The sequence below is a fragment of the Aethalodelphis obliquidens genome, unplaced genomic scaffold (assembly GCF_003676395.1).
Source record: "Aethalodelphis obliquidens isolate GAN/ISIS:26980383/991018 unplaced genomic scaffold, ASM367639v1 scaffold19, whole genome shotgun sequence".
Classification (NCBI taxonomy): domain Eukaryota; kingdom Metazoa; phylum Chordata; class Mammalia; order Artiodactyla; family Delphinidae; genus Aethalodelphis; species Aethalodelphis obliquidens.
In genome coordinates this window covers 13,888,272-13,903,096 of record NW_020837963.1, presented here as the reverse complement: position 1 = coordinate 13,903,096, position 14,825 = coordinate 13,888,272, and the positions used below count along the sequence as shown (strand labels likewise).

General features: G+C 43.1%; 1 protein-coding gene across 3 annotated transcripts in view; it reads left to right on the top strand.

Moving 5' to 3' along the window:
- ALPK2 (alpha kinase 2) overlaps positions 1-14,825 on the top strand; it is a 129,360-nt gene that overhangs the window by 33,563 nt on the left and 80,972 nt on the right. Inside the window, exon 4 of one of the 3 annotated variants that reach the window (XM_027118623.1) lies at positions 7,754-9,509. In XM_027118623.1, coding sequence (XP_026974424.1) covers positions 8,133-9,509 — 1,377 coding nt within the window. In that variant the 5' untranslated portion in view covers positions 7,754-8,132. Of the gene's footprint in view, positions 1-7,747; positions 9,510-14,825 lie in introns of those variants that run through there. The other 2 variants (XM_027118621.1, XM_027118622.1) reach the window with 2 other exon arrangements.

The window sequence follows — 14,825 nt, the reverse complement described above, 5'->3', positions numbered from 1 at the left end:
CCTGTACTGGAGCTGCTTATATAGACACCTCGTTTCCCTTATTGGGTGGGGAGCTCCTGAGGCGGGCGTAGGAATTTAACAACTTTATCTTCCATACAGCAGCTAACTCAGTGCCTTACACGTGGGAGATATTTCTTCTTTTTTTTAGTTGTGTAACTTAAGAGAGTCGCGTCTTCTTTGGACCTCAGTTCCAAAATCTGTAAAATAAATCATCTCTGTATCAGTCAGGGTCTAACCAGAAAGATAGCAACCAAGCATTAAATGCAGGGTTACACAGGTGATGGAGCCAAACAGGCGGATATATTCCCATATCCTTCACGCTATTTCTGGTTGCTAGTCTGTTCCAGCTATTTGTCTGTTCTTATGGTCATAATCTGTGTGTGTGTGTGTGCTAGTAGTGGTGTAGTATAGTGAAGACAGAGATCTTATAATACTGTTCATTTTTTTTTTTTTTTTTTTTTTGGGTACGTGGGCCTGTCACTGCTGTGGCCTCTCCCATTGCAGAGCACAGCCTCCGGACGTGCAGGCTCAGCAGCCATGGCTCACGGGCCCAGCTGCTCCGCAGCATGTGGGATCCTCCCGGACTGGGGCACGAACCTGTGTCCCCTGCATCGCCAGGCGGACTCTGAACCACTGCGCCACCAGGGAAGCCCCTGTTCATTTTTATTAGGGGAATTTGCAGCTAAAATCCCTAGCTGCAAATTTGTTTTGCATTTGTTTTCCTTTTGATCAATTTCTTGAACCTAATATGGTTTTTGACAGTTTTGTCCAGTTTCATAGTTGCTATTGGAAAAGGGGATTTACTAACTTCTTCCTCTGCCATATCTGGAAGTCCCCATATTCATTGATTTTTGAGTGTTGATCCAGCCTTGTTTTTCTCAGATAACCTCACTTGTTTAGAATGTATACATTTTTCTAAATATTGTGGATTTGGCTGGCTAATATTTTTAAGGACTTCTGCTGATATTGGGCAGTGAGGTCCCCCAGAGATTAGCATCAGCAGGAAGCCGCCATCCCCTATCTGCAGAGACAAAGGGAGGCGGCAGGGCTACCAGTTCCGGATGGGCCTGTCCTGTAGGACCTGGAGCTACAGGAGGGTAGAAATGCCTGCTAGAAATGCCACCTGAAGCTGGCTTCTCATGTCTTCCCACCCTCCCATCTCCTGCCTTCTTTTGGTCAAATGCAGCAGAAAGCTGGTGGTCCTGGGAGCTGGGGAGATGCAGCCTCCAGGGGCCAACTCTGTGATACAGAGCAAAAGAGGGGACGCGGTGGGCAGAGTGGGTGGGAGGTAGGCAGTCCCTGGAGCAGCATGGCCCAAAGGACCCCTTCAGCTCTCCAGGTGTGCGGCTCAGTACATCTGTCGGATAAATAACTAAATAAATTGGTACATGTACCAGGAATCTCCTCATCAGGTTTGAAACACGTCCAGCTGCTTATGGAAAATTTCAAGAAATTCTGTGTGTTTCTAGTGTTGGAATTCTTCCATCTGTATAATAAATATAGCTTTGGGGCATATAAGGGGCTTGCTTATTCCTTTAGTTATTCTGAATAAGTCAATTTATAAAATGGATAGCAGCAGTTAGGCAAGTCATAAAATACAGACACTTAGTGTCAGAATATATTATGACCCTCACCAGGTGCTGTGACTGCATAGAGGACGAGGATGTCATCATGTAAATATTTATTGAGCCCAGCCTCTCCCCTTCATGCTGCATGGCCAGGCATGGCTCAGGGAGGGGGCAGGGAGACACTGCAGACTGCTTGTTCCCAGATCTTGTTTTCTTCCACTGGAAGGTGGAATATGTAATAAAATAGAATAATATCTGAAATTCAGAGAGGATTCCAAATCTTACCTCTAGCCAGTAGTTTCAGCTTCCACTCCTATGAACTCTGTCTTCAGGGCTCCTGGCCAGATAGCACAGTTTGAGCATCAGCAATTTTAACATTGTTGGGAGAGTTTTTTGGGGAGCAGGCAAATGACCTCCAGGAGACAAGAGGGGAAAGGAATAGCGACAGGAGCTGGCCTAATCTGCTTTTCAGTCCACATGGGGAGTAGTAACTTATTTTATTTGTGCCAGTGGAATCATGAATAAATAAATGTGTGAAATAATGTATTTGAAAACACAACACCCTTAGGGGATGATGCCGGTGATGGTGATGATGATGGTGACTGAAGTGTAGGGATTTAAAAGTGTATCCGGCAAGATGGGAATAAAGACACAGACCTACTAGAGAATGGACTTGAGGACATGGGGAGGGGGAAGGGTGAGGTGGGACGAAGTGAGAGAGTGGCATGGACATATATACACTACCAAATGTAAAACAGATAGCTAGTGGGAAGCAGCCACATAGCACAGGGAGATCAGCTCGGTGCTTTGTGACCACCTAGAGGGGTGGGATAGGGAGGGTGGGAGGGAGACTCAAGAGGGAGGGGATATGGAGATATATGTGTATGTATAACTGATTCACTTTGTTATAAAGCAGAAACTAACACACCATTGTAAAGCAATTATACTCCAATAAAGATGTTTAAAAAAAATAAAGTAAAATAAAAGTATCCGTTTGGATAGGTCTTTTGCACTGGTAGCTAAAGAAAAAAATGATTCCATGTCTTTAATTGCACTTGTTACATTCTGTTCCCCAACCCCTGTCTTCATGTTCTTATTTTATAGCGTTATTAGTCCTATGGATACTTGCCCTGGGCTCTTAGTTCTCACTCACATTTATAACACTTGCTCACAAGGCACAAAACCATCCTAAGTCGGTGCGATCCCAAGGAACTTCTAGAATTAGCGCCCCTCCCCGCCTCCTGCCACCCCACCTCCACCCCAGCATGGATGGAAACCAGCCTTCTTCCCAGGTCAACGTTTGGGTTAGCCCATTGTTTGCCACGATTGTTATCCACTGCTGCAGGCAGCCATGATGTTAAATTATCGCCTCTGAATTTTTTGGACAAATGCCCTCAGGGAAAATATTGTTCATGCTGGGTGAGCTCTGAATCAGGTCACAGAAAGACAGTCTCATGAGTGAGGTCTTCCAGGAAAGCACCAGACAGGTCAAATCGTGATGATTCCCTGGGAATGGGGCTTTGGAGTTGCTCCAGCCCCGTTCTGCTTCCTTCAGTGGCTGCCAGGCTGCTAATTTTCACTGTGATTGTGGGCTCTTGGTTCCCAAGACTACCATGGAACTAGGGATGGGGGGAGAGGACTAGGGCAAGTTAAACTGCAAAAAACTCACTGTTCTTACTGAGATTCAGCCATTTTTTGTTGAATAAATGCTACCTACATGGCCTTTGGCCGACGTTTAGAGCTCTGAAAAAGTTGATTCAGACAAATTTCGCCCGTGTTCTTGTTGCTTTTATAAAGGAGGAAACTTCCAGGCGTCCTTATTTCACAGTTTTTGCTGATGCCCTCCATCTTCCACCTCTACCATGCCATTTAGCACAGAATTGACTTACGTCATTATGATAAGTGAATATTTATATTATTTTCTTAATTTAGAAATTTGGAAAACTTGTATCCTTCGTTATAAGCTTGATAGTTTCCCAGTAGTTCAAAATTGTCCTTATACAATCAGTAGTAATATTAAGGAATGGGAATCTTAAACATATTGTATATTGAACCATATTAATATTTGGAGATGTTATGAACCAACTTTTTCCAAATGACTAATACGTGATGTTACAAAATCATACATGGGTTAGAGATGTATGTAAAATACAGTGCAGACCAATGGATCCTATGTAACAAGTATGAAAAATTCAACTGGTATGGTTTCAGATTCCACATTGCAACTAATCTTTGTGCAGTATCAAAGAGGTTATCTGCAATCATATGAAAAGACCATTAAAATACTGCTTCCTTTTCCAACTACATATCTGTGTGAGGACAGAGTTTCCTCATACACTTCAACCCAAACAATGTGGTGTATCACATTGAAAACAGAAGCAGATACAAAACTCCAGCTGTTTTCTATTAAGCCACATGAAAAAATGTAAAGCAATACCACTCTTCCAATTTTACTTTGTTTTGGAAAAATATGGGTATTTTTCATAAAAATATGTTATTTATGCAAACATGTAATGCGTTAATTTTTGTTATTTTTGAAGGGATAAACGAATGTTTTTGATTTTTCTCAGTTTTAATTTTAATATGGTCAACATTGATGGATATAACCTCCATAAACAAACGTTCTTTGAGCGTTCAATTATTTTTGAGGGTTTGAAGGGGTCCTGCTGCCAAAATGTTTGAGAACCTCTGGTTTAGGCTAATTCCAGACGGTTCAAGCTCAGAAGAAGCTCCATCTACTTAAGGTCACATGCATCCCTTTTTCTCTGATATGGAAATGTTTAACTTAGAAAGAACCTAGAGTATTCAGGCAAGATTTTCACAGCAAAGTGGAAGAAGGCTGCTGTCTCCTTCAGGCAAAAGGAAAGGTATGCAAGGAGAGAATGCAATTAATTGTTCAGGGAAATTCTTCCAGGATGGTTTTGCATTCCTGTCAAATCACTGTGGGGCACACTCTGCCAGCATCTTGCAAAGATTCTAAACCCCCGATGCTACGTTCATACCATTTCAGCAGGTACCACTGAAGTCCCTTTTTTGAACTCCCTTTGTCCTCCTGGACCGCACCATACAGCTTGGCACAGAACTGACCCACAAAATCCTCTGAGGAATTTGCAGTATCTCCCCCCGGTAGATTTTTAGTCATTTGAGGGCTGGACATGATGTCTCCCCCATCTCCCTGACCCTTCTTCAGCTCTTACCATCATATTGGTTCATACTCTTGTTGTCAGTTGACCCATCAAGATGAAAACTTAGAAAGATTTTATTTGCAAATATGATCTCTCTCTACACGCTATCATTTCCCTTCTCTGAATGTCCGTTTTCTAACAGGATTCACAGAGCCAAGCAACAGAGTCAGAGCCTCTGGTTTCCTATCCGAGCTCCACCACTTACCTACTTTGTCACTTTGGGGAAATGGCTCCTTGGAGCCTCAGTTTTGCAGACAGGGAGCAGCTAGCACACTGTATAATAGAGGAGGTATTCAGCAAAGGCTGGGTTCCTTGCCCGATTTTCTCCACCTCCTTGTTAGGATGTTTAGAGATAATTACTAGGGCATGCCAACCGCAAACCATAACTCTCTCAAAGGCACTTATTAGCCAGTGAGAAGTTAATTATACTTAATCCAGTTCCTTTTCCTCTTTTTTTTTTTTTTTTTTTTTTGCGGTACACGGGCCTCTCACTGTTGTGGCCTCTCCCGTTGCGGAGCACAGGCTCCGGACGCGCCGGCTCAGCGGCCATGACTCACGGGCCCAGCCGCTCCGCGGCATGTGGGATCTTCCCGGACCGGGGGCACGAACCCGCGTCCCCTGCATCGGCAGGCGGACTCTGAACCACTGCGCCACCAGGGAAGCCCCCTTTTCCTCTTTAATGTACTCAGGATGACTTGTAAATCTTATATCCGCTAAAACACACGTTCCATAAAGTCCCACATTACTAAATCATAACATTTCCCGATCTGTTAATCTAGTCATTCAGAAGTTAAGTATATTTAATTCATTTATCTTCTCCATATTTTTCTCAACTTTGTTTTGTTTTCCCTCTTTGATTCTAGAGAATCATCTCTATTTCCTCCTTTATTGCTTTCTTACCTGGTCCTTTGTGCCTCTTGGTCTTATTTTCCTCTCTTCCTTTTCCTTCTTCCCACGCAAGTTATAGTACCTTCAGGATAACTGGTTTGTCCAGCAGAGGGATCATGGCCTGGATAAATCAGGAAGTCACAATTACTTGGGATTTTCTAGTAGCCCATGGTGCTGTTTCACACCCCTTGTAAGCTCTCGACTGAGGCCAGATCTCCAAGAGCTAATCAAAAAGAGGCAGAAAGGGAATGACGTGGGCAATGTGAAACTCATGCAAAAGTCATTTTCTCTTCATGCCTCCCTCAGCTTTAAATGAAGAGACCTAAGCCTAATTAATGGTGATGAGGATGAGGGTGTCTCCAAGGGTGGATCAAGGACAGTTTGTAGCAGAATGCATCTGGGAACTTGAAAAGTAAATTCTTAGGCCCTTTACTCAGATTCTGATTCAAGAATTTTGAATGGAGTTCCCTGATAATTCTTCTGCATACTTCTTGAGAACCAGCGATAACCTGATCTTAGCACTGACTCATCCTTTTTTTTTTTTTTTAATTAAGTTATATTTGACCTACAACGCTGTGTAAGTTGAAGGTGTACAATATATTGATTTGATACGTTTATATTGCAATATGACTGCCATAGTAGCGTTAGCTAATACCTCTCTCACATCACGTAATTATCATTTTATCACTTTTACATTCTTACAGAGTACATGTGGCATAAAATTTCTGCTTTACAAAGTCCCTTCACATTGATTTTTTTTTTTCATTTGAACCTCAGAATAACTTTGTGAAATAGACAGGAGCAGGTACTGTTTCCCCTGGAAATTTGCCCTAAATTTTAGTCTCCCCAGGCTGTTGGTCAGGGCAAATCCAGAGATTAGCTTTGGGTCAGGCTTGGCCAACCTCGGCCACCCCTGAATGTCTTCTACTTGGGAACCAAGTTACCAAAAGAAACAAGGTATTAATAAAATTGGAATCGGTCTCTGATTTCTGAAAATGAGGCCTATGTGAGCAGGCACCCAACGACTGAGGGCTTGCGAGCACATGAGCTCAGGAGACAATGAGGTCCCTCCAGTAAGGAAGAGAGAGGATAAGGAAGACGGTGTCCCGTAGCTGTAAGCGTCTAACACTGACCCTCCTGGGTTAGATATTTATGCATCTTTTACGTGCACCAGTCAGTAAAGATCTGAGCATCATCTCTAAGTCTGAGCCAGACCCTCAGCTCCTGCCTTCTGAAAGTGGTTGCCTCTGAGCTGGATAATACACAGCGTGAGATCAGCAGTGTTACAATTACAATGAGGTCAAGTGAGATAAATAAGAACGCAAATATAAAGCAAGTATAACAAGTTTTTATTGGGACTGCAGAGCCTGGATAAGGGTCTTAATGGTAAAGGTCAGCAAAGCAGGTCAGGCTCCAGGCTCCATGTGGCTCCAGTCAAGAAAGGGAGGAGCCACCGAGCACCATCCCTCGTGGAGCAGGGAGGGAGAGCAGGCTTGGTGGGATCCAGGGTTCGGTTTCTTCCCTGCTGGGCCAAAGCCAAACACCTGGCGGGTCTTGGTCAGGATGGCATGGGGACATTGGTTTCCAACCAGAGGGGTTCATGGCTGTGATTTAGGCTTTAGAATCATGTTAAATTAAAGAGGAAATGTTTCATACACAAGTCCTAGTATGGTATCATCTATACAGCCTCCTGGCAAGAACCATGCCTTCTTAGCATGGTCTTAAAAAGAGTTACTGCTTATACTACTCCACTACAGGAGTCAGAGTACTTTAGTTATTTGTGTATAATACCTTACTCCAGAAAGTAATGCTTTTTCAAACTCCCATAACATAGAATGACTTAAAATAAAAGGAGAGAAGACGAAACTAGAATATAAAACGTTTCTCCATTCATCTGAGTAATTCATAGCATTTTCAGTTTGGGGTAAGATCGTGAAGAGTCTTAAGGGAAACTGCTGAGCATCTCAGCCAGTTGCCTCTGACCACAAACCCCTTCCTAGGGGAACCACAGATCTCCTTGAGTGTGCAGGAAAACCATGGTCATTTTCTGTGTGTGCCATGAGGCAAGAAATGTAGGCATGCAAACTTACCTGTGTCTTCTCTTCATCCTAGCGGTACCCAAAATGACGCTGCTATTTATCAAATCCCTGCTAAAAACTGTTCGGGGTTGATCTGCGGCTCTGCAGTGAAGATCCATTGAAGTGGAGCTTCAATCCACGGAAGCGGAGTGTCCATCAGAGAATCAACAGCTCTCTCTTAACCCGAAAGATGACAGGAACACAGTTTGCAAACGTGAGACCTGTGAGCAGGAAAGCACACATCAAATTGATGAGAAAGAGCATCCTATAAGGAAGAAGAAAGTATCGCCTCGGGTCCTCCCACAGCAGCTGACTCCGCCTCCTCCAAATTCAATGGTGCGCGTTCACTCCAGCTATTGGCTGATAATGACCTTGGTACATCCAGTTCTGAAAATCCCTTGGATGTTAAAGACATGAGGCAAACTGAAGAGGCTCGTGATCCCGATAACACAGAGGACATTGCAGAGGGGTTGCTTTGTTCTAATTCAAGTAATATTCCCGATAAACCAGATGTGTGTGGCCACAGGACAGTGCATTCCGAACTATCAAGGTTAATGGATGGTGCCTTAGACACTAATGGCCCTAATGAAGAAGTCTTCAACTCTAGTCATCAAAATGCCACAGTACAGAAATCCAGCAGCTTTAGCCTGCCGCTGATGGAGGTAGCCTCATCCACTTCCCCAGGTGACAGGGCCACGGGCAACAAGCCTGTCAGCCGCCCGCCTTCCAGCACAGACTTTGACAGTGATTATGAACTCTGCTCAGAGAGAACCCTAACCTACGCCGAGGAGTTTTCAGACAATGACCTGGAGTATCTGGAATGTTCCGACGTCATGACAGATCACTCTAATGCAATTTGGCAAAGGGACCTGCAGGGGACTGAGCGTGTTTTTTTATTAGAAAGCGATGACGAAGAGATGGAATTCAGTGAGTGTTGCCTGGGTGGATGTGAGCGTTTCCTCAGTGAAATGGGTTGTGAGCCTCTGGTGTCGGATGACACCGGGCCTATGGCTGCCACCGCTGGCCTCTGTGGTTATCACTCACCATCCCAAGAAGTGGAGGTACGGAGCAGCCTAGCCTCCATGCACAGTGCCTCATCCCCGCAGACAGGGATGACCCTGCCTGTGGGACCTCACCAGGATGGAACGTCTGTGGTGACAGACCAGGGGAGATATAAACCACCCACTGCCCCTGAAGCTGCTGAAGATGACTATCCAGGAATTCAAGGGGAAACCAGAGACGGCCACCAGGCAGGAAAGGAATTTGCCAGTGACAATCTGCTAAACATGGATAAAGCAGTAACAGAGAGAGAGAGGAAGCACTTATCTGGTGAGTTAGGAAAATCAGGGATGAACCAGTGTTTGGAGACTGTGGCTGAGAAAAGAGTAGGGGGGAAAGACTTATTGAGCCGGAGGGGCTCAGAGAAACCTGCCAGGGCGAGGCGACCGGGGATTAAGGGAAAAGCCAAGAAGCTGAACCCCAACCTGGAAGAAGGGGCAACAGAAGCCCCCCTGAATCGCCTGTATCCCAGAGGACCTGTGAAGCACCCACTAACCCCAAGTGACAAGAGAGAGAGTTCCCATGCCAAAGCAGAAGCAACTGGTTTGAATTCCCAGCTCCATGCAGGAGGCTGTGCTACTCCAACCCAAGCAGAGCAAGAAGCAAACATCCTGCAGACTCCACCAGGCTCACTCTCCAAAGGAGGGAGCTTGGACTTGCAGGGAGAAGGAGTGTGGGTTAAAAACGTACTTGAAACAAGCAGGATTCCAGACTGGAGTGATCATCTTCAGGTAAGACTCCTCTTTTAAAAAATTATAAGCTAAAATGTATTTGTGCGTGCGCACGTGTGTGTATGTCCCTTCCCTTCACATTCACAATTGCTGTTCCACAATGTACATCAAAATGGTTCTTCCAGTACCATCAGGGTACTTGTGAATGACAGGGGCTGCTGCTGGGAAGGAAATCTGGTTTTGAAAAAAGGGCCAGATAAACCCTAAGCCATCCTAATTATAGCAAAAGACAGATAGAAGTAAGAGGCACTAATAGGATTCTGGACAGCTGGAAAAAGAAATTTGATATTTTGTCTACTGCGTGTGTTTTACCAGGCAATGTCACTATTTAGAAAGTTTTTAAGCAAATGTTTTGGGTGTAGCTTGTAAAAAAAAAAAAACCAAAACATTCTTTTTAGTGATGTTTCGGGGCAGTTTGAAAACTGGTAAGTGCTGGCTTTTATCAGAATTCGTAGTATGAATGAAAGATTTCTGTGTGTCTAAATGATTTGCAGAATTCACTTGATGCTGGAGAAAGTAGATAAAGTAGATTTTGCTGTGCTCAAAAAGCAAAGTAGGTTTTTGAAAGAATGTCTGTTTTATTTTATTTTTCTTAGACCACAAAGTATTAAAGAGGCTAAGAAAACACAACAGGAAGCCAAAAAAAAAAAAAAGTTTTACTCTATTACTGATGTGGGGGTGTATTTGAAAAAGATGCAATTGAATAAATGGGAATAATTAATGTACAAATATGTTATGCTTGATATGAACTTATTATATTTATAATTTTAAAGGGTTCCAAATGGGCTTTGAACTGATGCTATGCTATGACCAAGATTTGGTTTTTGGAAATAAATACCTAAGAAAAGTTATTTATCAATTATTTTTACTCAGCCTCTGTTCTCCCTTCTCCCAACTTTGTGGTTGGGACCTAGTATTGTTTTTATAGAAGCCTAGATATACTCCAAAGAAAATTAAGTATTCCCAAATGCATTCAAAGTTATTGAACTCCCTTTGTGAAAAAGTAAAAATTTAATATATTGATTTCTAAAGACCCAGTGATAAAATAGCCTAAAAGTCTCCAGATCCAGGGTAGTTTTTTCCTGAGCAAATTGTTCTGTTCCACGGGCCAAATTAGCCGTATAAAGGTCACATTTATACTTTACTTCTTTGCAGGAGTGCCAGCTTTATCCTTTTTAGTTGTTTGACCACAGATTCATGCCCAAGAGGAGTTTATGGAGGCGGTTTGGCCAAAAAGTAATACAAAATTAAGTTATAATGTAAATTTTTCCATGTCAATAAATATAGCATTTCCCTTTCTACTCATAAAATGCTCTTCCTGACTCAGCTAAGTGCCTTTTCACAGTTGTTTATCCATGTTGAGCGTTTCACTGGGCAAATTGCTTCAATTATTAAAGGTTGAGTGTGGAGCAAGGGGAAGTGGGGAGCAAAGTGGCCCAAAAAAAGTAAGTGAAGGAGAGGGGGCTACTGACAATGTTAGTTTTAGACCCATCACTGTGGGAGGCCATGCCTAGCTCCCTCAGCTGACAAAGTTGAGAGGCGCTCAAGGAAGGAGCCCCCTTTGTCATTCTGAATTCTGAGATGGAGAGCCCTGGGGACCAGGAAGCTCACTTGTTTCCTGGCAACGCAGTGAAATAGAAGGGGCGGTCCATGGGACACTCTTGTCTCTGCCAAGCTTCTAATGGGACTCTTGCTCACACAGTCACACATTCATGGATGCACACCTACCTTGCCAGCTATCAGCTCAAGGTCCCATCTGTGGTTTCACACATGACCAAGGCAATTATCTCAGGACACTGAACATGAATTTTTAGAAAGCTTGCATTCTGCAGATAGAGGGGCCATTTCTCACTCTGCTGTTCTCAGTAGCAGAGTCGACCTCTCACTCAAGGGACAATGTGAGTAGAAGCTATATATTAAATAGTTCCGTGTAGCCCCAAGTTAGAAATAGGATCTCTGTACCTGTGGCATTTATTGACCCTTAACTAAAGCAGGAACGTTCTGCCACAGGTATAGTGGCATAGTGAGTGCAGATTTCTTTTACCCATGCAAAAAGTTACTCTCTAACTGTAGGAGATGTCTGTATTTCTTACACATGTACGCAGCATAGCCACATTTACAGGAAATGGCTAAATATCATTGCAAATGTGACACCAAAGCATTAGGGGGTCATTGGGAACTAAATCAAATTTTTTATAATATTGCTAAAGAAAAAAAAAGCCAGCCCAAGATTGGTGAATCCTTCCATAACTAAGTCAAAAGACATTTAAAATATTTATTCTCAGATATCTGAGGCGCGTGGGAACTTAAAATTGGTTAAAAATCCTTGGTTGAAGGTAACATTAGTAAATTTGCCCTCTCCTGACTCTTGCCTGATTCACTTCCTTGAAGGTGACTAGCAGTAGAAACAGTGACCAGCATCTTATCTTTTAGTATTTTCTCTTCATCTGTGTATTGCTTTTAGCATGCTGAGAAAAATTCCGTATCTCTAATTCTACGTTACAAGAACAAGGCAAACGTGTAGACTAAACTGAATCCAGGAGTCCTTACTTGCTGTCTTCCTTTCCCACTCTAACAAGGCAAAGCCATCTTGTTCTGATTTGTCTCGAGATAGTACTTACCCAGGCTAAGACTGAAAAGCCCCCAGTTGCTCTACATTTATGGAAGATTCCTAAATTAATCCCAGTTTGGGAGTGGAAAACAGAAAGGGTACCCCAGGCTAACTTGAATCATCTTCAAGGGTCACACTGCCAATCGTTCACCTTGGTTCTGATCTTGCTTTCTTGATCCAACTCAGAGGCAGGGCCGGCCAGTCTGCCCCTCTTAAGTTTCCTTGTAGCCACCCTGGGGTAAGATCATCCTCACTCTTAAATCAGAAGTACTGTGTCTGTCCTTCTGCATAGCTGCCCAGCTTCACCCCAGAGAGATTTGCATTGCTCTCTGGGATCATGGGAACTCAAGTGTACGGTATGGAAATGTATTCTTAGGTTCTGATAGTTAAGAATCTTCCTGACCAGGAATCAGCATAAAGGGTGAGCTCCATGATGGTAGTGAGTTTGGTCACTGTTTTGTTCACTGCAATGTCCCAAGTCCTTGGAATAGTACTGGTCACGTAATAGGCACTCAATAATTGAATGAGTAAATAGCCAGATGGTACTAGATAACTAGATTGAGTCCTCTCCCTTTTTTTCTTGATGAGTCTGGCTAAAGGTTTGTCAATTTTGTTTATCTCCTCAAAGAACCAGCTTTTAGTTTCACTCGTCTTTGCTATTGTTTTCTTCATCTCTATTTTATTTATTTCTGCTCTGATCTTTATGATTCCTTTCCTTCTACTAACTTTAGGTTTTGTTTGTTCTTCTTTCTCTAGCTGCTTTAGGTGTAAGGCTAGGTTGTTTGAGACTTCTGTTTCCTGAGGTAAGATTGTATTGCTATAAACTTCCCTCTTAGAACTGCTTTTGCTGCAAATTCCAGGTATAGTCATGTATGATTCTAATATTCATTGGTCTCAACTACTTTATGGCCTTCATTGTCATAAGTACATTCCTTGGTTCCCCTCATATACCACCTTTCTACTAGGAAATTGCTACCCATTGCTCTTCTGGCCCTGGGGATGGATTGGTTTATGCTAAACTGACCACACTTTGCATTCGGCTTCCTTGTGAATGCTGGTAATTCAGATGCAACCTTGGCCTTGTTGGTGGCTTATCAGCTCTCACAAATTGCTAACTAGATCCAGGAAGATCTTACCACATCCCCCTAGCATTCAAGACCTTCCACAATATTGCTTCTGTTTACCTCTGAGAGGGAACGTACACGCTGGCTACCTTACCTGGAAAAGGAAGACTTTTCTCAGAATGTGTTTTCCATCTTCTGGTCTGGAACGCCATCACTCAGCTTGTTGCTAGCTCAGCTCACCTACTCCTTCAAGGCCAAGGTGCAGGTCCTTCAAATTGTACTTCCCCTGAAGCACTTTCCTCATCCCTAACTATGATTTCTCCTTCCAGAGAAACAGCATGCTTGTCCTCATTCTTTGTATAGTGTGGTGAGCTCTGGACCTGAGTTTGGTTCCTGCCCTACTGCTTTCTGACTCTGTGCCCTGGGAAAAACTACTTAAGCTCTCCCAGCCCCAGTTTCCTCATCTAAAACAAAATAATAACAATAATAATAACAACCACCACCACCTCACAGAGTGTTGTACGGATTAAATGCTCAGCACAGTACCTATTATGCAGTTAACATTTAATAAGTATTTTCATTTTTCAATTTATTATTTACCTTCTTAATCCATATGTCCTTTCTCCCCATAGCCTCCTTTTGGCTGGCTACAAGAGGATTTAATACCTTTTTTTAATTGAAATTTTTAATGAGATATTGTACGTGCACATATAGTTGTAAGAAATGAGACAGAGAGAGCGCTGTACACTGTGCCCAGCTTCCCCCGATGGTAACATTTGGCAAAACTATAGCATAATTTTCACAACCAAGACATTGACATTGATACCATCTGTTGATCTTATTCAGATTTTCCCAGTTTTACTTGTGCCTCTGTATGTTTGTATGTATGTGTGTGTAGTAAGAAATGTGTCACTTGTGTAGGCTCATGTGATAAATGTGGTAGGAAAGTTCATTTAAGTGCAGCCGAGTAGCTAGGCAGGCAGTGTAATAACACGGTATACGGCAGCTTGAAATGTGCATGGCCACCCAGTGACAGGCAGACACAGGTCTCCAGAAAAATTCTTTTAAAGCATAGGAAAATACAAGCTGATAATCTAAACCTTCTTGCAATATAGTTTTCATATCTGGGACAGAACAATCTGAGATTCGAATTCATCTGCATAATAAAATGCATTACCCCAAAAAACAACTGTTAGCACTGTCTCAGGAAGGCAGATAAGCCAGCTCTCTGCTGATGATGGGAAGGGCCGAAGTTTACAATCACTCGTCTCTCAGAACGTGGCAGTCACGCCTCTTGTCAGCACTAGTCCACGGCTGACCCAGGGAGTAACACAAACGTTTGTTTTGTTTTTAATCACAAAGCCCACTGTGCCACTTCTGCCTAAACCCATTACCATCCTGGACCTGCATGATTACTGCTCACTGCAGGTGTTGTACTCAGTCGGTATTAAATAATCAACGGCCGGCCATCATCAAAAAATCTGCAAACAGTAAATGCTGGAGACGGTGTGGAGGAAAGGGAACCCTCTCACTGCTGGTGGGAATGTACATTGATACAGCCACTACGGAGAACGGTATGGAGGTTCCTTAAAAAACTACAAATAGAACTACCATACGACCCAGCAATCCCACTACTGGGCA